Source organism: Apus apus, chromosome 9 (assembly GCF_020740795.1).
Source record: "Apus apus isolate bApuApu2 chromosome 9, bApuApu2.pri.cur, whole genome shotgun sequence".
Classification (NCBI taxonomy): Eukaryota; Metazoa; Chordata; class Aves; order Apodiformes; family Apodidae; genus Apus; species Apus apus.
In genome coordinates this window covers 15,205,198-15,225,786 of record NC_067290.1, presented here as the reverse complement: position 1 = coordinate 15,225,786, position 20,589 = coordinate 15,205,198, and the positions used below count along the sequence as shown (strand labels likewise).

Sequence of the window (20,589 nt, the reverse complement as noted above, 5' to 3'; positions counted from 1 at the left end):
GGGAGCAGAAGTGATGTTGGTGCCAGGAGCACTGTGGGAGGCACCAGGAGCACTGTGGGAGACACCAGGAGTGCTGAGCTACACTGTTTATTGGGGGGCTGCGGTGGCAGGGGGGCTGTCAGCACTGCAGGTGCTTGAGCAGCCACAGCGCCATGTTCATGAAGCCGTCGGCTTCGGCCTCAATGCCGGCCAGCGCGTGGTTGTTCCCCGGGTACCAGAGCAGCCTGGAAAAGGAAAGGTGGGTAAGTGCCATGCCTGCACCATCCAACGGGGCACCCAGCACCCTACTCACCGCGTGGGGACCCCCCAGGCCTTGAGGGCACGGTAATACTCCAGCCCCTGCTTGGGGGGCACACGCCGGTCATCCTCCCCCAGCATCAGCAGCACGGGTGCACGGACCTGCGGGAGCAGCACAGCCTCAGTGCTGGCACCACCAGTGGGGATTGAGACAGGGACAGGGACATACCTGGTTGACATACTGCATGGGCGACTTGTGCAGCATCTCCATCCACTGGGTGGGGTCTGGCAGGGTGTCAGCTGTGTAGGGCAGCCCCGTCTCTGTCAGGCACCTGCAGGCAAGAGGGATGGGGACACATGCGGGTGCCAAGGCAGAGGGGCCCTGGAGGCAGCGGTACTCACCAGTCAGGGATGTCGGTGGTGGCCACCATGGAGGCGATGTTCACCACAGGGTTGCGGACCACGCAGGCGTGGTAGGTGTCAGGGAACTGGCCGATGAGGTGGCACGCTAGGAAGCCCCCGTGTGAGCCCCCCACCAGTGCCACCCGGCTGGCATCCAATGACTCCTCCTGTAGCACCAGCTCCACACAGAGCTGCCACCATGGGGGACACTTGCTGAGGCAGGTGGCCTTGCTTTTCCTCCTCAGAGGCACCCACAGAAGCATGGGGTGCCCCGGGGTCAGGACCACATGCCAGTGTCATACCTGTACATCACCCACATCCTGTGTGCCCACATTGCCTGGCAGGGAGGCCACGCTGTCCTGGCCAAAGCCCAGTGAGCCACGGTAATTCACTGGGGGGGGGATGGTATCAGAGCCCTTCCTGCCCCCTGCCCAGCCCCACCATGGGTGCTGTGCCACCCAACAGCACCTGGGCCCCCCCAGCACCACTCACCCAGCAGCACAGCGAAGCCCATGCAGCAGAGCGCTGCCGGGTACAGCATCCACCCAGCCGTGAAGACGGAGTGGGGACCCCCTGCAAAAGGCAAAGGGGGGTGATTCTGCCCAGCCAGGGTAGGGGGCACAGTGGGGTGAGGAGCAAGCTCTTACCATGGGGCATCACGACCAAGGGGGGCTTTTGGGCAGCGGGGCCCTCACTGGGGCGCAGCAGGATAGCATCAAAGTCCAAGCCCCCTGTAGAGATGGGGGGCTTGAGAAGGGGGGTCAGAGCTTGGCAGTGGTGGCAGAGCCAAGCTTGGCCACATGGTCACTCACCAAATTGGGGGTGTTCCTGCTCGGGCGGGGGCTGCAGGGTGCGGATGCCCCAGCTAATGTTGGGCACGGGGGGTGCATCCTGCAGGCAGACCCACCGTGCCTGTGCCTCCTGGCCAGCGCCGGGCAGGACTGACACGTTCTGTGCAGGAAGAAGGGTCAGTGCTGGAACCCAGAGGGGATGGTGGATGCTGGGGAGTGGGATGTCACCTTACCAGAGTTGGGGGGCAGCTAGGGGTGGAGAACCTGGCCACCAAGATGTCCCGGTCGATGGTGAGGACAGACCAGCTTCCCCGGGGGGCATCTGGAGAGGGGGGGGGGAGTCATACCTGCAGGTGTCACCCCCTTCTCAGCCCCAACTCAGCACAGCCCTACCAGCCTGGCACTCACCGGCCGTCAGCAAGGTTGTGGCGCCCGTCAACGTGTCCACCACGAACAGGTCCTAGGGGCATAAGGGCAGAGTCCAGCAGAGCCCTGACCTGGCCCTGGCCTTCCCCCAGCCCCCCAGGCCCAGCAGTCCTCACCTGCTGGCTGCGCTGGGCTGTGTCTAGCACCAGTCTGCGGCTGTCGGCCGCCCAGCACAGCCCCGGCAGTGCCCCGCAGTAGATGCCTGGGAAGGCACCTGTAATGAGAGGGCTGGTGCTCAGCATCCCCGTGTGCCCACTCAATACCCCCCTGTGCCCACTCAACACCCCCCCCACGGGCCCTACTCACCCCACGCCTGTCGTGGCACAGCTTCCAGCACTGTGCTGGTCTGCTTGGTGTGCCAGTCATACTGCAGGAGACATGAGATGGGATGAGTTTTGCAGGGTCTCAGCCCACCTGCCCCTCCTGCATCCCAGGGAGGGGGCACCACTGCCCTCCTGCCAGCCCCTGCCCTGCCACGGGCATCCTGCCACCTCCTTGGTGTCTCCCCAGTGTCCCTCCCAGTGCTGCTCACCATGCAGAGGCGGCTGCACTGCTGGTGGGGGCCCAGGCTGTTGTTCTCCAGGTAGACAATGCGGCAGTGGTCAGGGCTGAGCCGCGGGGACCACACGGCCCTGGTGTCCTCGGAGAGTGGCTCTGCAAGGGCACAAGGGGACGGTGAGGGGCTGCAAGGAGCTGGGGCATTGGCAGGGGGGGGTGTCAGGACACTTGTCACTCACCGCATTTCCCACCCATCAGGTCCACGTAGAAAAGTGCTGACCTGCCGGCAGAGACAGGAGTCATGGTGGGGCCAGGGGGGGCCTGGCTGTGGGGCAGGGTGCCCCCCTGGGACCCACCGGCGGTTGGTGCAGTGCCGCAGCCCCAGGCGGAAAGGCTCATGCCACCGGCCCACAAACACCACACCGGTGTCACCAGGGGACCAGAAAGCCTGTGGGGATAGAAGGGGTGAGCGTCTTAGCCTGCTGCTGGCCCCCAAACCTTCCCTGCTCCAGTTCCCTGGGGCTCCCCATCCTCACCTGGCCAGGGGAGAGGTGCTCTGGGATGCCCTCCAGCACCGAGATGCTGCTGCCCTCAATGTCCAGGATGCAGAGGATGGGCACGCTGCGGCTGCTCAGAGTCTCCCCCCAATCCTCATGGTACACGAACTGCTCACCCTGCAGCACAGCCCCATCAGCCCCAAGGCTGCCCCACTGGCCCTGCCTGCCCCAGGGCTGGAGAACCCCACCTTGAAGGACACATCCTTTTTCTTTGGATGCCCCACATCCTCGTCAGAGGTGCCCAGCTCAGGAGCTTTGCTCTGGAAGAAGGACTCGGCCTTGGGACGCTTCTTCTCCGCCACGTAGAGCAAGTGAGTCTCTGAGTGTGACCAGGCCAGGCAGCCAAACTGGTCTACGGGGACAGATCAGGCACTGGATACCGTCCCACCAGGACTCCCCATCCCTGGCACCCCCAACCCCTCACCATCATCATAGACGCTGCCATGCTTGTCCAGTGCTGTCAGGTCGATGCTCTTCACCTTGCGGTTCTGATCCCAGACCTGGGGGCACAGACACCGGGGCAGCCCCCAGATGCAGCTTGGAGCTGGCCCCGAGCCCCAGGGATGGTCCAGTCCCCCTCAGCCCCATCCTCACCTCCAGGAACTGCTTCTCCTTCTCCTTCTCCTTCTCCTTGCCAGGAACCTTGCGCAGGACGGCCTTCAGCGCCCCACTGGGGGACTCCCGGCTCAGCAGCCTGCGGGTGGGTGGGTGCCCGTCAGCCTCCCACCATCAGCAGCCCAAGGGGACACCAGCACGGGGGTGGGACAGGACTCACTCATCTTTGATCTCAGAGCAGGTGCCAGCAGGCCCCGAGTAGACGATGGAGGCCCCGTCATGGAAGATGAGGTACTGGCGGCAGAACTTGATGTTCTCAGCCCGTGCCAGGTCCCGCTGCGACCACTCTGTGAGAAGCAGGGTGAGGACACCTGCCACATCCCCACCCAGCAGGCAGAGGCCCCATTGGATAGCCCCTGTCCCCCTCCCCGTTCCCATACCGGTGTAGAGGCTGCAGTACTTGCCCCCATACTGGGTGGTGACATCAGGGCCAAGGCAGGCGGTGCTGAGCCCCGGGTGCCGGCTCAGCTCCCGGTACAGCTCCACCACCTCCTCAGTGCTCGACAACACCTGCAGGACCCACCAGGGTTGGCTTGGGTGGGGAGCAAAGGGTGCAGTTACTGTGGCACCAGGGTACATGGGGAGGGTACTGGGGCAGCCCAAGGGTAGAGGGGCAGTTACTGGGTAGTGGGGGAGGTACTGGGGGTGCAGGCAGTTACCAGGGTACTAGTGGGTATGCGGGTACCAGAAAGTGCTGCGGGCAGCTAGTGGGGTACTTAGGGGACATCAGGAGTGCGGGGGCAGTTACTGAGGTATCAAGGCAGTACCAGGGGTGCAGTTCTGGGGCAGCTACGGGGGTGCAGGGAGGGTATTAAGGTACCAGGGCAGTTACTGGGGTACTGGGGGCAGTACCAGGGGTGCAGAGCAGGGCAGTTACAGAGGTACCGGAGGTCAAGTTCCTGGGGTACATGTGGAGGATTAGGAGGGTACCAGGGACAGTTTCGGGAGCAGTTCCGGGTGTGCATGGGTGAATTAGGAAGGTGCCAGAGCAATGACTGGGGCACCGGGGGTGCAGGGCCAGGGCAGTTGCCGGAGCCCTGGGTGCAGGCAGATGCCGGGGGTCTGGGCGGTCCCGAGGGTGCAATGGCGGGGTAGGGGGCGGCGGGGCAGGGGGCGGGAGGCAGCGGGACGGTGGGGCTGGACCCGGGCAGTGAGACCACCGCACCCCTCTCCCCCCAGCCCCTCACCGGCGGCTCCATGGCGCGGCTGCGGGGCAGGGACAGCGCCGGCACTTCCGGGGCGGGGGGGCGGGGCCGGCACCTCCCGTTGGCGGCGGCGCTCGGGCCGCCGTCCGCGTCGTGGCGCCCCCAGGTGGACGCGAGTGGCGTCGCTGCTGGAGACCTCGACGTTTGAGTCCGCGCTGCGCCCCGGCCGGGACCCCCGGGACCCCCGGCCCAGAGACACCGGTTCATCCGCGGGCGCCTTGGAAGCCGTAGCCAGGGGTCAAGGCGCGGTCCGGCAGCCCCTGGCCGCCCCGGAGTTGTTTCCCAGCAGGTGGCTGCAGCACAGGGGCTCTGTGTGCAGGGGCTCAGGTGCTTGGTGCCCACAGGGACCCCCCAGACCAGCAGCCCCGGATATGTGTGTAGGATCAGGCCCTTGGAGCCCATAAAGACCCCTGCCCAGCATCCCCCAGTGTGGGAGGGATTGGGCCCCACAGGGACGCCCCACAAAAGCAGCCCCTGGTGTTGAAGGATAAGCCCCTTGGAGTCCATAGGGACCATTCAGCCCAGCAGCCCTGCAAGGGTGGGAGCATCAGGCCCTTGAAGGCCACAGGGATTCCCCCGCCCAGCAGCCTCAGATATGGGCCAGGTGTGGTGCCAACCCAGCCTGGTTGCACCCATTGGGGTGGGGGTCCAGATCCCACTTGCTCCCCCTTGCTGCAGGCAGGCAGGAATTTGGGCCACTCTGTGGTTTGTGTCAAGTCCTTTTTATTCTGTTCCCACAGAAACACCTGGTGAGGGGGCAGCTTCTGGGAGGGAGTCACGACACAGCGGCAGGGGTGGTACGGCACGGCACGGTACAGCACGGTACAGGGTCACTACAGGTGGCACAGAGCACAGCAGACACGCACACCGTCACAATGTTCAGAGGGAGCGCACCCGGCACCGCACTGACCGCTGGAAATGGCGCCTGGCCGCGCTCAGCCCTTCGTCTCCGCACCCACTGTCCCCCCACCCCTCCCGGCAGACTGGTGCGGTTTGGGTGGGGCCCTGGCGGGGTGGGCTACACATCCCTGGGGGTGCGAAGGCGAGGTGGCAAATGTGCTCGGGTGGCGAGACAGGCCCTGGCGGAGGTCTTGATCCCGCATGTGATTTACACACTGTACAAGTATTTACAGCACAAGGAGCGGCGGGGGCCGGGAGGAGGCACCCTCAGGCTACGCACTTGTCATCGGCAGGGAGAGGGAGCAGGTGTGCGTAGGGCCAGGGGTCTCCTCTGTGCTGCGTTTCCCCCTGTCCCACAGCTGTCGGCCTCTCCCCCAGCCTTGGGCACAGGCAGAGCCCCTGGTGAGGGACCTGCCATGGGGCATAGGTGTCCCACGGTGACCAGGTCCCCAATAACAAGTGCATAAATCTGCTCAGAGCTTTCAGTACAGCAATGGACCGATGGAAAAGAAAAAAAGAAAGTCCAGGCAAAGAACGGCAAGCACTGAAAGGTGGGTGGAACCGTGCAGAGAAGTAGCAAGCCATGCTCTACGACGAGACAGATGGTCATGGGCGCTAGGGCTGCCCTTTGGCAAAGTGGCCCTCCGTGGGTCGAACATGCCATGAATTCATACGCACGGGTGGTCGATAAAGAGGAATTACGGGGTCGCTCGGCGGCAGGCATTGCGATGAAACCCTTAGGTGCAACATTGAACCGAGTAGCTATTCACAGGTCTTGTTCTGGAGTCGTGTTATTTCGTTGCATAGAACATCAGGCGGGCGAGAGGGCGGCTGCCGCCTGCCGCGGGGGACACTGGGGGGGTGCCACCGGTGTGGGGAGGCGGCGGGGTGTGGGCCGTATGCTGGCAAGCCCCCTCCTTGGTCTGCCTCCCCCTCCCCGGGAATCCCCTCCTGGCAGGGCGAGCGGGCTTTGGCCACCAGCTGCCACGCCAGCCGTCCCCGTGTCCCCACGAAATGGCTTGAGAAGGACTTGGATTGCACAGTAAGAGGAAGGATACTGCCAGAGGCAAAGCTCTCCTGATCTTGTTCCATGGGATTTGTGCTCTTTTGTAGCCTCCTGCACTCTATTGCTTCTACAGACGACAGCCCGTGTGCTAACTCATCGCACAAAGCAAAGAGGGAAGAGGATTTGGTATAAAGTTTAAAAAAAACCCAAAACCAAAAACCCCAACTCAAAATAAAATGAACCCAGAGAAACTGAGAAAAAAGGACACTCCTCCCCCCTGACGATGCCCCGTGCCCCCCCCTGGTGTGGATGAGGTATACACAGAAATCAAAGTGGGATGATTAAGGCTGTTCTTGAAAGAAAAGGGGTGCCCGGCGGCGGGTGCGCTGGCTGTGTGGCGAGGGCCAGCGCGGCCCTGTCGATGCTTCCAATGGCTTCGGGGCGGCGCCACGTGCCGGGACGCCGCGCTGCCTGTCAGAGTCCTATGGCCTCGTAGTTCGGTAGTGAAAACAGTGTTAGGTCCTAGCTGAGGCGCTGCGGGGGCTCCCCAGTGGGGCCAGGAGCAGGCCGCAGTGCAGGGGTGCGGGGATGACCCCAGTGGGGCAGGCAGGGTTGGGAAGGAGGAAGCGGCGCCCACAGCGCCCAGCCCTCGGCTTGTGAGGGGAAAAACCTATGAAGAGGCTAGAGCTGGGGTTCAGAGGGAGCAACTCTGCGTATAATCTTAAGAAAGGGCCATGGCCCACCTACGGGGCCTGACCCAATGGTCTGGATCAGGCCCATTCACTTGGGGCAGCCACAGGGGCAGAGGGTCCGTCTGCCCATCCAGTGCCAGGGCTTGCCGCCTGCCATGCTGGAGCTGCTCGTCCACCCCAGGGCATCCGCTGGGCCCCGCTCGGCCGCTGTTTGGTCCAGCATCCAGGGATCGCCCTACTTTCAAAAGCTTGTGACAGAAACAGAAGGAGAGAGGCATTAGCCTGAGTGGTGATTACCCTGTGGAGGGGACCCCACCGAGCCGCAGCGCCAGCCCGAGCGAAGGGGCGGAGGGGAGCCAAGAGGCACTGCCGGCTGAGCAGCTGCTGCCACCCCCGCACTGGACAAGCTCCCAGAGCAGAGCTTGGGCTGCCCAAACCTTCCCTGCAAACCCAGGGTCTGCACCAGCATCCACATGGCATCGGCCCACGCGGCTCTGCTGAGACCAGGGAACAAGGCCAAACCCCACGCTTTGGCTTGGGGTCGGTGCTCAGCCATGAGGATGGGAATGAGTGGCCCAGAGGGAAGGGGATGGGGTTGCACTGTGTCCTGCTCACCCTGAGGGCTGGGAATGCAGAAGGCAGGGCTCAGTGGGTGTCAAAGGGGACAGAGGTGCGGTGGGAGCCCCAGGGATGGCATGGTGGAGGGGACTGGTGCAATGGAGGGGATCAGTGTGGTGGAGGAGACCAGCGTGTAGTTCTGCCCCAGGGCACTCACCGTTATACCCAGAGTCCAGCGCCGTGTGCTAAATTCACTGGGTTCTTCATAGGTTTTTCCACTGCAACAACTCAATCTCCATTCGCTTCCCAAACTCCTTGTGGTGGAAAGGAGAGGGAAGTTGTCAGACACAGTGGGAGCAGGGACAGCCTGCAGCACAGCGCCTGGTGCTGACTGCACTCACCTTGTGCCGTTCTCTCACCAGAACGAAGTGAACTTCTTGCCAAAAGCCGACACCGCTGCAGGAAAGTCAGGAGAAGCATCAGCATGTCACAGCCACCCTGGCACCGCTCATCCCCAGACCTCAGTTGCTGCTTTTGCCCCAGACTGTGGCAGCACCCCATCCCACTGGCTGCTCCCAGCCACCCCTACTCACCCAACCCTGTCTCACCACCACCCCCACCCCGTCTCTGGCAGCAGCCCTCACCTTCAGTCAGTTTGCCTGCTTGTTCCGCTGCCCCCCCCGGCAGGATTTTGGAGAAAACACTCTCTCCTTCTGCTCCGGGCTGTCCTGTGGCTGGGCCAGCAGGACCACGCGGCCCAGCCACTTTTGGACCAGCCTTGCTGTCTGCTGGGGGACAAACAAAGCCATTGTTAGGAGGGGACAGGACAGCTGGGGTGGCTCAGCCGAGCCCCTGGGGTGCCCGGCAGCCAGCACGGGGGATACGGCGCCGTGCACTGGGCTGACTGACCTGCTGCTCCCAGAGGCTGTGCCGATGGCGCTCTCCCCGGCTGCTGTGGCACTTTCACTGTGGGTTTGGGTGTGTCCGTCTGCTCTGCTTTTGGCTGGAATGGAAAAAACAGCTCTCAGGGCTGGCCCTCCCAGCAGAGCATCCTCTGGAGGTGGCTCTGGCTGGGGGTGTGACGCCAAAACTCCCAACCCCTGCTCCACAGCCCCAAAAGAGGAAGGGAGTCATCCAGGGCACAAGGGATGTCCCCTCAAGGGACTGGCTGCTCCCATGACACCCAGGGGTGGTCTGGTGGGCACATGAGTGGGATAGGCTTTGTCCCAAAGCTCCCATCCCCAACCCTTCCCCTGCCAGTCCCTGGCCATGGCCAGCCAGGCTGGTCCTGGGGGCAGGAAGGCAGACGCGCTGGCCAAGCCTGTACTTACCACCGGTGTTGGGTGCCCGCCTGGCTGCGCATGGTGCATGGCCGGTGCCTTCCCTGCTGCCTGAGCTGGCCCTGGCTGCTGCTGTGGTGGCCGGGACGATGGGGGTCCCTGTGCCCTGCCCCTGGCCTCAGGCTGTGCTGAGCCCGCCGGCTGCACAGTCTGCCGTGCTGCCGGCTGCTGCCGCGCTGCCTGCTGCCCTGCCTGCTGCTGCCTGCCTGCCGGCTGCTGCGGGTGTGCAAGGGGCTCTGGCTTCGGCGCAGGGGTGGCCGACCCATGAGGCTGGGTGGGCTTCTGTGTCTTGGGGGGCTCAGCACCATGGTGGTGAGCAGCGGAGCGGGACGATGGGGTGTATTCCGAGGAGCTGGGTCCATAGGGTGCTCGGGGCTCGGGCTGTTGTGCCTTTTTGGAAGTGGCCGGTGGCCCATGGCTGCGGGACTCGTGGCGGCTGGACTCCCGTGGGTGCTGCTTGGATGAGCGACGTGGGGGCTCGTCACCAGCGTGCCGGGAGGTGCCAGTGTGGCGCCCATACTCCCCGTGGTGCCGGTGCTCGCGGTGCTGGGGGTAGTCATCGTGCTGCCACGGGTCCTCATCGGGGGGCTCGTCGTAGTCATGATAGGTGTGCTTAACTGGGGGTCTCTTCTGCGAGGAAGAGTGGCCACCGTAGTGCCTGACCCTCTCCGCCCGTGCCTCCCTGGGCTTATCAAACCAGTCTGTCTCCTCCTGACCCAAATGATAGGCTTCAGAAACCAAAAACAAACCACAGTCAGTCGCTCACTCGAGGCCGCCCGGGCGGAAGCCATGCAATGAGGTGGGAGAGGCAAGCAGCGGGCACGCGTGCGGGGAACAGCCCGCGGGGATGGGACGCGGCACGGCAGGGCACCACGTGGGACCGGCTAACACCGAACACCCGGGGCAGGGGGAGGAAGGCACGTGTCAAGCAAACTGAGGCAGTGAGAGTGTCTCTGCGTACGAGCAGACAGGCATGCCCCGGGAAGCCATGCTCTGGGGTGATCACCACAGGGAGCCGTTACCTTCACTGTCCGAGACAACGCAATGGGCATCGTCCATGCCGTAGCCCTCCTCGTGCTTGTACGAGTGACTCCTTGGCACGTCTTTGATGTGCTCTTGCACATCAGGCAACGAGTGGCTGGAGCAGAACTGTGAGCAGGGGTCCCCCGCCGACTGAGGGCCAGGCCCCCCCCACAGCGCGCGTCCCTCCCACCACCTTCCCCAGGGGGCTGACAGGGCTCTCCTCCTCCGAGGGCTGTGTGCGGATGGGAGCTCGCCCACGGCTCTGGCTCATGCCAAGGGATGAGGGCTTGGAACTGCCTTTCTGGGAGCGCTCTATAACCTCCCGCTCGTAGGACTTGCTCCGGCCGCCCACCTCCCGGCCAGAGGACTTTTCCACCCCATAGACAGAGGAGCGGGTCCTGCTGCTTGTGGAGTAGACCCGCTCTTCCTCGTCCACCAGATCCCGGCTGGAAACACCATAGTACTTCTGCTGCTCGTAGACATTCTTCTTCAGGCCATACGTGATCTCATCCTGCAGCTTCTTGGCCCTGGAAGCCACATTGCTGCTGCCAACTGAGGTTGTCACTGCATAGGAGGCCAGGTCCGACTCCACATCTTTGGCTTCTTCAATTGGGGAGAACTTGGAGATCTTCTGCTCCATGCCCTGCTTCCTGTGCTTGCTGCGCTTTGAGGAGACAACGGCAGGTGCCAGATTCTTGGAGGAATGCTTTGGCAGTGCCACGCCAGAGCCATGCTTGTCTGCCCGTGAGGAGTGCCGGTAGTCACTATCCCCATAGTAGTAGGATGAGCCGGTGGAGCTCCCTGACACCCTGCCATTGCTTTCCATGCCCCGGTGGTAGCTGTTCTTTCCTCGATAGTCAGAGCCATGGTGGTCATAGATGTCTTCCTCAGACTCCTCCTCAGCTTTGGTGTAGCAGCAGGGCCTGCTGGAGCCCTCAGCATCCCCCAGGTCGCTTTTCTCTCTGCCGTGGCGAATGTCAGTGCCTGTGCCTGCCGGCTCCGATTTCTGCCCCTCCACTACCGGGCTCTCCTTGGTGAGCTCGCTGATGTCCTCAATCATCACGTAGTTACGGGGGATGTTCTGCTCCAGGTTGGTGTAGAGGGACTCGGAGGAGAAGCTAGCTGAGGGGCCCTGTGCTGCACCGGCTCTCTCGGCTGGCCGGGCCTCGGGCGCCTTGTACTGCTCGTAGCCACTGGTTGCTGTTGTGGCACTGAAGGTGACATCAGGAATGGTGGAGGAGCTGGTGGCTGAACTGATGACCTCGTAGTTGGTGGGGATCTTCTGCTCCAGGTCAGCCAGCGAGGTCTGCCGTGGCTTCTGGTGCCCGCCAGCTACGTCTGCTGGGGTCTGGAAGAGGGTGGGCTGTGCTGCTGGCACACTGGCCACCCCAGTGAAGGTAATGGGGGCTTGGTAGGGGTTTTGGGGCCGGAAGCCTGGCTGGCCTGGGGTGCCCAGGTCCGGGTATGCAGTGCTGGGGGCTGCGAAGGTGCCAGGTGAGGTGAAGGCAGACAGCGGGGCTGCCGGCAAGCCATCCTGAGTCGTGCTGGCTGCAGGGTACTGGGGGGGCTGCAGGCGTGCTGGTGGGAAGGCGGTGGGGCCCGGTGGGGCTGGGTAGGGGTAGGCGCCGTAGGAGGCGGCGGTGGCAGTGGCAAAGTCAGGGTACTGCCCAGCAGGCGTGGGGTGCAGGCCAGCTCCCTCGTAGGTGGCGAGGCGCAGGCTGTGCAGCTCGCTGTCGGACAGGTAGTCGCGGCGGTCCCCAGGGCAGCGCAGGTAGGGGTGGCCCCGCTCCTTCAGCAGTGACTCCTTGCGCTGGGTGATGCCCAGTTCCAGGTACTTCAACTTGGCATCGATCTCCTTCTCCTCCTCATCCAGCTCTGCCTGCTTCTTCCGCAGCTTGGTGGCCTCATGCTCCACCAACTTCAGGTCACGGTCCAGCTCCTTCAGCAGGCTGGCCTTGGTGACTGGCGCGGTGGTCTTGGTGGCCAGGCTGCTCAGGTAGAGCTGGGAGGTGGCTGGGCTGGCTAGGGGGACGTGGGGTTCCTCAGGCGGTGGGCTGGGCAGTGTCCGCTTTACCTTGCGCGCCAGCGGGCTCGACTGCAGTGCCCCCACCTACAAAGCCAAGGGACAGCAGGTCAGGGGTGTGGGTGGGTGTCTGCCTGTGCCCCCCCACCCTGTGTACCCAGAGCTCCTCCCATGCCCCAGGGTTACAGTGAGGCAGACCGCTGTGCACGTGTCTCCCCACACACCAAGGAAGCAGCGTTTATGTAAAAGCCTGATAAATAGGATGGAAGTAACAGGCAGGGCTGCTTTCTGTGAGTAATTACCGGGGGTGGCAGTTGGCCAAGTGCTGGGCCGGCCGCCTGCACGCTGCTGCCTGCTGCAAAAACTGCTTTCTGTCCTCGGGCCCTTGGCAGCATAGCTTGAGGGAGAGGCCAGGCTGGGAATTGCCCTAGGAATTGCTCCCCCTGGAGCTCTTTGCAGGGTGCGTGGCTGCCCAAGGCAACCACCATCTGGGGGGGGTGAAGGTTGGAGCAAGAGCTGCTGCAACTCCAAATGGAGTAATGCATGGCAGCTCCTTGGGAGAGGAGAGGGATCTGGTTGTGGCAGGGGACAGGGGACAGCCTTGATGCTGTCACCCAGCAGCAACTCCTGCCTGCTGCCAGGGGAGCTCTGGGCCCTCCCTCTGGCTGCCAGCTTCGCTGCTTGTATCTGTGCCCGCCAGCTGCCATCCGCAGCCCTTTAAAATATTAATTGTCGCAGCACTAATGAAACTGAAACATCCTGAGGTGCCTCCTGGGGCTGTTCCCTGAGGAAAAGCCTGTTCTCCACACTGACATACCTGGGTGCCGGGAAGCAGCGGGTGCTGGTAGAGGGAGAACCTGTCTTTGCCAGCCTCCTCAGCGGTGGGGCTGATGGGCTTGGGGTCGGAGAGGGAGCGCTGCATGGTCTTGATGGGGCGCGGCAGTGTCTGATGGCGCTGGGCTGAGTCTGTGGTGAAGTGCTTCTGTGGGGGGACGTGAGCCTTGTTCAGCCGCTCGCTGGTGGCAAAGGAGGACTCCAAGAGGCGATGGGGGGAGAGGGGAGAGACGGGTGAGTAGAGGACCTGGGGAGAGCGGGGTGGCTGGCGGGTCACCAGCTGCGAGAGGGACTCAGCTGGCAGATGGGACTGGTAGCCAATTTCCAGGGGATCCGGTTTCTTCTTCTCGAACTTGCCCAGGGTCTGCTGCCGGACAGCATGAGGGTCCAGGGGGCCCGTGCTCACCATCTGGATGTTGGTGGAGTAGGGTGTAATGGTGGTGGGCACTGTCAGCTGGGGGACCACGATACCAGGCTGGGGGGCTGGCTCTGGCTCTGTCTGGCAGGCCAAGCTCTCACCCCTCTGCGTCTTCTCTGGGGCTGAGATGTACTTGACGATCTCCACCCGGGGGTCGTGGGTGGTGATGTGGATGGAAGGGGACACGCGGAGGAGCTGGTCAGGCTCTGTCTGCACTGAGCAGTCGCTGATGGTCTGGATGCCCACGCTGGCCATGGCACGGGCCGTCCCCTCTGCCTTGCCTTCAGCGCCAGCCTCAGCGTGCCGGGAGGGCCGAGAGCGCCGGCGGCGCACGGGCTGCTCCCACTCCCCGCTGTCCTCCTCATCTGTCTGCACGCTGCAGTCAGCGCTGCGCCGCGTCCGCCGCCGCCGCGACAGCAGGTACCGCTCCTCACCGTCCTCCTCATCCGTCTGCACGCTGCTGTCTGCCATCTTCCTTGCTGCAATGGCCTCCCGCGTCACCTCCTTCTCATAGGCGTCCCGCAGCCGTGGCATCGAGTTCCTCTTCTTGATGCCTCGGCTGGGCTCCCAGGGCTCCTCAACTTGCAGTGACATGTCGGAGGCTGAGCTGCTGAGTGGACGCTGTGGTGTGGGGTACCGGGAGCCAGGAGGCCCCTCTGGCGGTCCCTGGCTCTGTGGGGGCCAGGCCTGCCCATTGCGCGGTGGTCCCCGTGGCACCTCAGCAGGCCCCTCGGGTGGTTGGGCAGTGGGCTCGGGGAAGGTGCTCTTCTGTCGCTTCTGCTCCTCCAGCTGTTGCTGCAGCTGGTGCTGGAGTTGGTGGATGTGCTCAAGCTGCAGGCGCTGCTGGGCAAGCTGCTCCCGCTGCAGTGCCAGCTGTGCATGCCGCTCCTCCTGCTGCTGCTGCAGCACCTGCTGCTTGATGCATTGTAGCTCTTGCAGCTCCCGCTGCACCAGCAGCTGCTCCTTCTCCCGGTGCCGCTGCAGCTCTGCACGCTCCCGCTCCAGTTCCTCCTGCAGCCGCAGCTGCCGCAGCTTCTCCAGCTCCACGCGCTCCCGCTCCAGCTGCAGCACGTGCTCCTGCTGCTTGCGCTGCCGTTCCTCCTCCCGCTCCCGCTCCTCCCGCTGAGCCCCGTCTGGCACTGGCTTGGGCACCACGGCTGCCTGCCCACCCTCCTTGCTGGCTGCTGGTGCTGCCGGTGCTGCCGGACCCTCAGCTCGGGGAGCGGCTCCCGCTGGCTCCGCTCGCTGCAAGCCACCTGTGGGGGCAGTGGGGGTAGCAGAGGCTTTGGGAGCAGGAGCAGTGCCCACTGCTGCAGGTGCCGTGCTGACGGCCTTGCCCAGGTAGACCGGTGTCTCCATCAGTGAGGCCGCTGGGGCTGGCCGGCCGGGGGCTGGGTAGCGGTAGAGGCCCTGTGCTGCCAGTGGGACACGGGGAGTGACAACTGGCAGCCTGGCCAGGCTGGCCAGTGGGACGGCCGCCACACCACCCGGACCGTAGGGTCTGTAGAGGCCGCGCAGCATGGGCCGCAGCACTGAGGCTGGCTGGGTGGTGATGGGCAGTGTGGAAGCAATGGGCGTGTTGATGGTGGAGTAGATCATGCCATCAGCGGCCCGCACCGTGGCGGTGGATGGGAACATCTGCCGGACAGTCCCCAGGCGGACTCCGGGGACATTGTACTGTGCTAGGCTGCCCAAGCCCTGCCGCCCCTCAGGGAAGGTGGGGTTGTACATCCCACTGGGTTTGGGGGGGGGCAGGGCCTTGCTGCTGAGCCGCCACTCCCCCTGCACCTCCTGGCCCGGAGCTGGGGCCGTAGGACAGCAGGTCAGGACCGTTGGTGTGCCGGCCCCCGTACTGGTCCATAGAGTTGAGGGCAGCACACATGCGGCTGATCTCACGCGCTGTGGTGGCACTGTAGTGGGCCAGGCTAGACTCCTGGAAGCTGGTCAGGTCCCCTCGAGGTGAGAAGCGGTAGTCAGAGTAGATGTTGGAGACTGAGCTGTACCTCCGCATGGGGAGTGGGTGGCCCAGCAGCTCTGCTGGCTGGCGGAGGTCAGAGAAGGAGCCATACTGCAGTCCCTGGCCCAGGTAACCCCCCTCAGCAAAGCCCACACTGTAGGAGTGCTTCATGGTGCTGAGGTCCACGGCGGCATCACCCGCTGGGGAGTGGAAGGGCTGATCCCCCTTCATGGGGTAGTAGCTCATCCCAATTTCAGAGAGGTTTGTGTCTGACATGGAGGAGTAGAGGCGGCCAAAGGTGCCAGTGGGGTAAAACTTCTGCTCCTCATAGAGCGAGGGTGCTGGGGCTGGCTGCTCCTGGTAAGGGAAGGTCTCTGGCAGCTCTGGCTCTCTGCTGCTGTAGAGGGGCCCACTGGGTTTCCGGCCAGGTGCTGCTGCCTCCCCGGCTTTCTTCTCTGGCATTTTGGAGGTGGGGTTGAAAGTGCCGGTGCAGCTACCACCAAAGGGGAACTTGTAGACCACGTCACAGCAGGCCACCTGGCTCTCTGGCTTCACACCTGTGAGGTCCAGCACATTGGGTGGTGGCTCCTCCTTCAGCACTTTGGTCACTGGGCCAGCTGCCTCCTCCATCTGCACCATCATCACCTGGGACTTCTTGCCACCCAGGGCAAGGAGAGGGCTCTGGCTCTTCAGCTCCACTGGCACTGCCCGGTACAGCTCCGAGCCTGGCTCTGGTGGGAAGGTCTGTGGGAGACCACCAATGTTCTGTGCCCCCCCAGTCTGTGAGATGAGCATGTCCTTCTTCACCATCTGGCCTGGCACGCCATACCTCGCAAACTTGGCTTGGGGCAGGGGGGCAGGCTCAGGCTTGCCACTGGATGCCCCACTGGCTCTCACAGCAGCTGTCTGGACACCCTGCTCCACTTGCTTTACCTGTGCCAAGCACACTGGGCTCCCAGTACCTTGCCCAAAGTCCACCCGGCTTTGGAAAGGGTCTCCATAGACCACGGGCTGCTTGGCCTGTGAGAGGAGCATGGGGGAGGCGATGGCCAGGCCAGCAGTGCTGGCTGCCGCAATGATGGCATGGGGCTGCTCCTGGGCATTGAGGTTGATGATCAAGGGCTGGATGGCTGTGGACTGCCGGCTTGGGATGTGGTCCAAGGTCAGGCAGTACTTCCTGGCTTCGGTAGCCAAGGAGGTGAGATCCATGCCTTGGTCTGTTATGATGATGGGGGCGGACTTCAGCGCTGTCCGTAAGTCCACGGCATTAGTGCTTGGCGCCTTGGGCCCCGGCTCCACTCGGGATGTGCCAGGGATGGAGGAGATGCGGCAGAGGGAGATGTTTTCTGCGGGGAGTGCTCCCCAGCTGTACAGCCCTGCGATGCTGTCAGCAGCTGAAGTCACGGCGGGTGCCTTCTGGGTGTGCTCCTTCACCGGCTGTGCCCTGATGTAGGTGCCTGGTGGCTGCTCTGGCTCTGGCACTTGGCTGTAGCCGTGCGCTAGCAGCTGCTGGCTGGGCCGGGTGGGGGACGAGGTGGGGGATGTCGGGGAGCTGGAGCTGACCGGCTTGGTCTGGCTGGCTGCATCGGCTGCCAGCGTGATCAGCATGAAAGGGGCATCCTGCGAGGAGGGCTGCCGGGTCAGGCGCTGTGAGCCTGCCCGGTGCGGTGTCTGCGTCCCCTGTGCCACCATGGGGGAAGAGGCGCCAGTGGTGGGACCCTCATAAGGGAGGAGGGGGCTCTGCGTCTGTGTGGAAAATTCTGCTGTGGCCTTTGCTGTTTGGGTGGGACTCTGTGTTGGGGAGGTGGGCGAGAGTGGAGGGCTGGAGCTCTTGAAGAAGGGGTATGTTTTGGGCAGCGGGGGCTTGCTGTCGCTCACAGCTGGGACCTTCTCCCTGGCTGTCTGCACACTGATCTCCACCACTGCCTTGCTTCTGCTGATGTCCTCTGTCTGTGAGCCGTAGCTGATGGTGCTCTTTGCTGGACTGTAGCTTCTGCTGCCTACTGATGGGGCATCTGGGGCTGGGGAGCTGTAGCTCCGTGCCATGCTCCCGGGGCCACCCGCCTCTGTTGTCACCGTGATGGCACCTTTGCTGTCTTTGCTGTAGGTGTAAGGAGTGGTGACAGCCTTGGATGCCAGGCTGGGCGCTGCTGGGGTGCTCTTGGCCAGGTCTTGCCCCTCTTTTGCAAAATGCTGGGTGACCCGGACGTCAGGAATGACCTTGCCTGTCCTGCTGTCGGAGGTGGCAAAGGAGACAGGAGCGGAGAGCTGTGTGGGGCTGGTGCCAGGGGTGAGTGGGCCACCATTCTGCTTCATCAGGTCAGCATAGGCGCTCTCGGCGTTGAGGAAGTGCTTCTCCTGGTATGCCTCCACCTGCCCCTTTGCCTTCTCCCCCTGCTCGAGGGCCAGGTCAAAGGAGGAGGACCGGTGCATCCTAGAGATGCTCTGGGAGGTCTGCAGGATCTCCTGGTACACTGCTCCTGCCTTCGTCAGGGTGCTCGGATAGCTGGGCTGGGAGGGGCGCATGGGGGCACCATCGTACTGGTACTCCTCGGTGTACTGGAATTCAAAGCCATTCTGGCTCTCGGTGCCACGGTAGCCGACCTGCTGGTAGGTGCTGCCGTAGGAAACAGCTGGCTGGGCCTGCTGGACCTGCTGCTTCTGCATCATCTCTGCCTTCCTCATCATCTCCTCATAGGCTTCCTCAGCGCTCTTGAGAGGCTTGCTGGCAGGCTGGCTCCCACTTTCCCCCTTCTCTGTTGGGGAGTACAGTGACATGAAAGTGGGCAGGTTGTACTCACTGCCTGACTTGTACAGCTTGGAGGTCACAGCGTCAAAGCTCTCAGCCTCGGAGTCGATGGAGGGTGAGTACTCAGAGCAGGAGGAGCGGTGCAGCTCCTCCATCTCTGCTGCCTGCCGCAGCTCCTCAGTAGGGGAGGCATCCTCGATGGGAGAGAGGTTGCTGGGGGGGGTTTTGGAGCGTTCCCTCCTTCTCTGGGCCCTCAGCTCCTCCTTGTCGCGCTTGGTCTTGCGTGCTGTGCTCCGGATGCGCTGCTGCTCCACCTCCCGCATCTTCTCCTGCTCCCGCAGCAGCTCCTCTTCCTCTCGCAGCTCCTCCTCCTCAGACGAGTCCTCAATGGTGGGAAGCAAGGGGCCATGTGAGCGGTGGCGAGCCTTCCTCTGCTGCTTCACCTCTTCCAGCCGTTGCCGGCGGCTGGGGCTACTGTCGCTGTCCTCCTCTAGGGAGGAGATGGAGGTGGGCGAGGTGCCCGAGGTGTAGCTGGGTGTCGTGGCTGGCAGGGTGGAGGAGTACTCACCCCGGGAGCGCTCCTCGGGGGAGCCTGTCAGGCTCTCCATCTCCAGTTCAGGCTCCCTGTCCAGGCTGGTGTCTGCCTCCTGGCCCATCTCCATCTCCCGCCCATAGCCAGTTGTGCTGTTCAGCTCAATGGTCTTGAAGCGCCGCAGGCCCCCCTGGGTTGTGCTCAAGTCCTCGCCCTCTGCCGCCTCTACCTCCTTCCTCTCCTCCTTGTACAGGCTGCCAGGGCCGTGTGGCAGGCGCCGTTTGGCTGACGCTGGTTCTTTGCCCTTCTCCACCTCGGCCTTCTGCCCAGCTTTGGGGCCACCATACTTGGTGCGCCCGTAGCCCTCCTCCTCCTCCTCGAGGTTGTCCTCCTCTGCGCTCATCTCCAGGATCTGCCTTCGCATGAACTCCTCATCACTCACCTCTGCCTCCCGGCCCTTGGGCTGGGGGGGCACCGGGGAGAAGCCCCCCTCACTGCTGTCTTCCACGTAGTCGTGCCGCAGCTTGCTGCCAAACTCATCCGAAGACTCCGCGCTCTCTCGCCGCTCCCGCTGGTTCTCCCATTCCAGTGAGTCCTCATCCTCCTCTAGGATGTCCTCTAGCTCCTCATCTGAGTCGAAGGCTTCAGGGGTGATGGAGAGGTACCGTGGCCGCTGTCGCTGCCGCTGCTCCTCCCGTGACTCTGGGCCACCCTTGCCACGCTCAGTGGTCTCTGGTGGGGCACCCCGGCCTTCCAGGAGGGGCCGCATGCTGCTCTCCAGCTTGGTGAGCTCAGAGGGGCTGGGGGGGCTCTGCCCAGCCAGCCCAGTGCCACTCAGCTTCTCCTCCTCCTGCTGCACCAGGCCAGTGATCTCACTCTGTGAGCTGGAGATGCCATCAGAGGAGTAGCCAGTGTCGCTCAGGCTCTGGGGGCTGCGGGACAGGTCCGGGAGGTAAGGCTTGCTCCCATCCTGTGGGTGAGGGAGAGCAGAGTGTCAGACCTGAGCACCTCCAGAGCTGCTTCCCAGTGCTTCCCTCCAAATCCTCCCTGGGGAGCAGGCAGAAGATCTGGGCAGCTCTGGAAGCCAGCCCAGCACCAAGGTTGGGGGCCACCCTATGTCCTCCCCCTCAGTGGCTCATCAGCAATTTGTCTGTGGCTGCCTTTTAGTGAACTTTAATTTCCCTGACTGACAGCTCTGCAAAGCAGCCTTCAGAAGCACAGCAGCCCCCAGGATCCTCATTAGATGCCAGCAGAAATAAACAGGCTGTTTTAATTGACATTACAATTAGGCAGCACAGGGACAAGCCTCTGAGCTGTGGGGAACGTGCCATCGTGCCTGGCCCCAATGCTACCAGCAGGGCCTGAGACCCCAGCAGCACAGAGGCACCACAGACCTTACTTGGTTTTGGAGGTGCCAGCAGACAGTGATGTGAGGACCATCTCCCCTGGGGGCATCCACACCCTCCAGAGCCTCTTCCCCAGGGACATCCATCCCCTCCTGGCTGGTGGGGACTTCCTGCTGCATCCCCTCTCCATAGGGGGCTGCACTGGCTGTGCTAGTTACTCATGGGGGAAAAACATCCCAACACAGCCAAGCTCTCCCCTCAGATTGCACTGAATTTTAAAAAAGGTGGGACTGGGGCCTTGAAAAATGCCCGCTGCTGCAGAATGCAATGTTCTGACACCAGTTTTCCACTGAACAACAAATTAAACTGCCCTTATATTCTTTTAAAACAAATCCAAAAGCCAAAGATGACCTGGGCATTATGCCCAAATTGATGTAACTGTAATAAAGAGATGGCAAATACCAGCATGCTGCTCTGGAG

General features: G+C 63.2%; 2 protein-coding genes across 2 annotated transcripts in view; both read right to left on the bottom strand.

The window, feature by feature from the left end:
* Nucleotides 1-71: 71 nt before the first annotated feature.
* Nucleotides 72-4,750, bottom strand: LOC127388128 (acylamino-acid-releasing enzyme-like). The gene is made up of 22 exons (XM_051627229.1): nucleotides 4,714-4,750; nucleotides 3,907-4,036; nucleotides 3,687-3,813; nucleotides 3,506-3,605; nucleotides 3,336-3,411; nucleotides 3,100-3,263; nucleotides 2,891-3,028; nucleotides 2,711-2,802; nucleotides 2,594-2,634; nucleotides 2,389-2,510; nucleotides 2,163-2,223; nucleotides 1,973-2,070; nucleotides 1,839-1,890; nucleotides 1,664-1,752; nucleotides 1,452-1,590; nucleotides 1,287-1,370; nucleotides 1,132-1,212; nucleotides 942-1,030; nucleotides 640-830; nucleotides 467-569; nucleotides 293-399; nucleotides 72-224 (listed from the first exon to the last, which is right to left on the bottom strand). The coding sequence occupies exons 1-22, from the start codon at nucleotides 4,723-4,725 to the stop codon at nucleotides 119-121; spliced, it is 2,202 nt and encodes a 733-aa protein (XP_051483189.1). The 5' UTR covers nucleotides 4,726-4,750; the 3' UTR covers nucleotides 72-118.
* Nucleotides 4,751-5,630: 880 nt separating this feature from the next.
* Nucleotides 5,631-20,589, bottom strand: part of BSN (bassoon presynaptic cytomatrix protein) — a gene marked incomplete at its 5' end in the record, with an annotated part of 88,220 nt that continues 73,261 nt past the window's right edge. Inside the window, 10 exon segments of the mRNA XM_051627879.1 lie at nucleotides 5,631-7,577; nucleotides 8,105-8,201; nucleotides 8,289-8,343; nucleotides 8,532-8,675; nucleotides 8,797-8,890; nucleotides 9,219-9,955; nucleotides 10,250-10,418; nucleotides 10,420-12,360; nucleotides 13,091-15,274; nucleotides 15,276-19,733. Of these exon segments, the coding sequence (XP_051483839.1) occupies nucleotides 8,303-8,343; nucleotides 8,532-8,675; nucleotides 8,797-8,890; nucleotides 9,219-9,955; nucleotides 10,250-10,418; nucleotides 10,420-12,360; nucleotides 13,091-15,274; nucleotides 15,276-19,733 (9,768 nt within the window).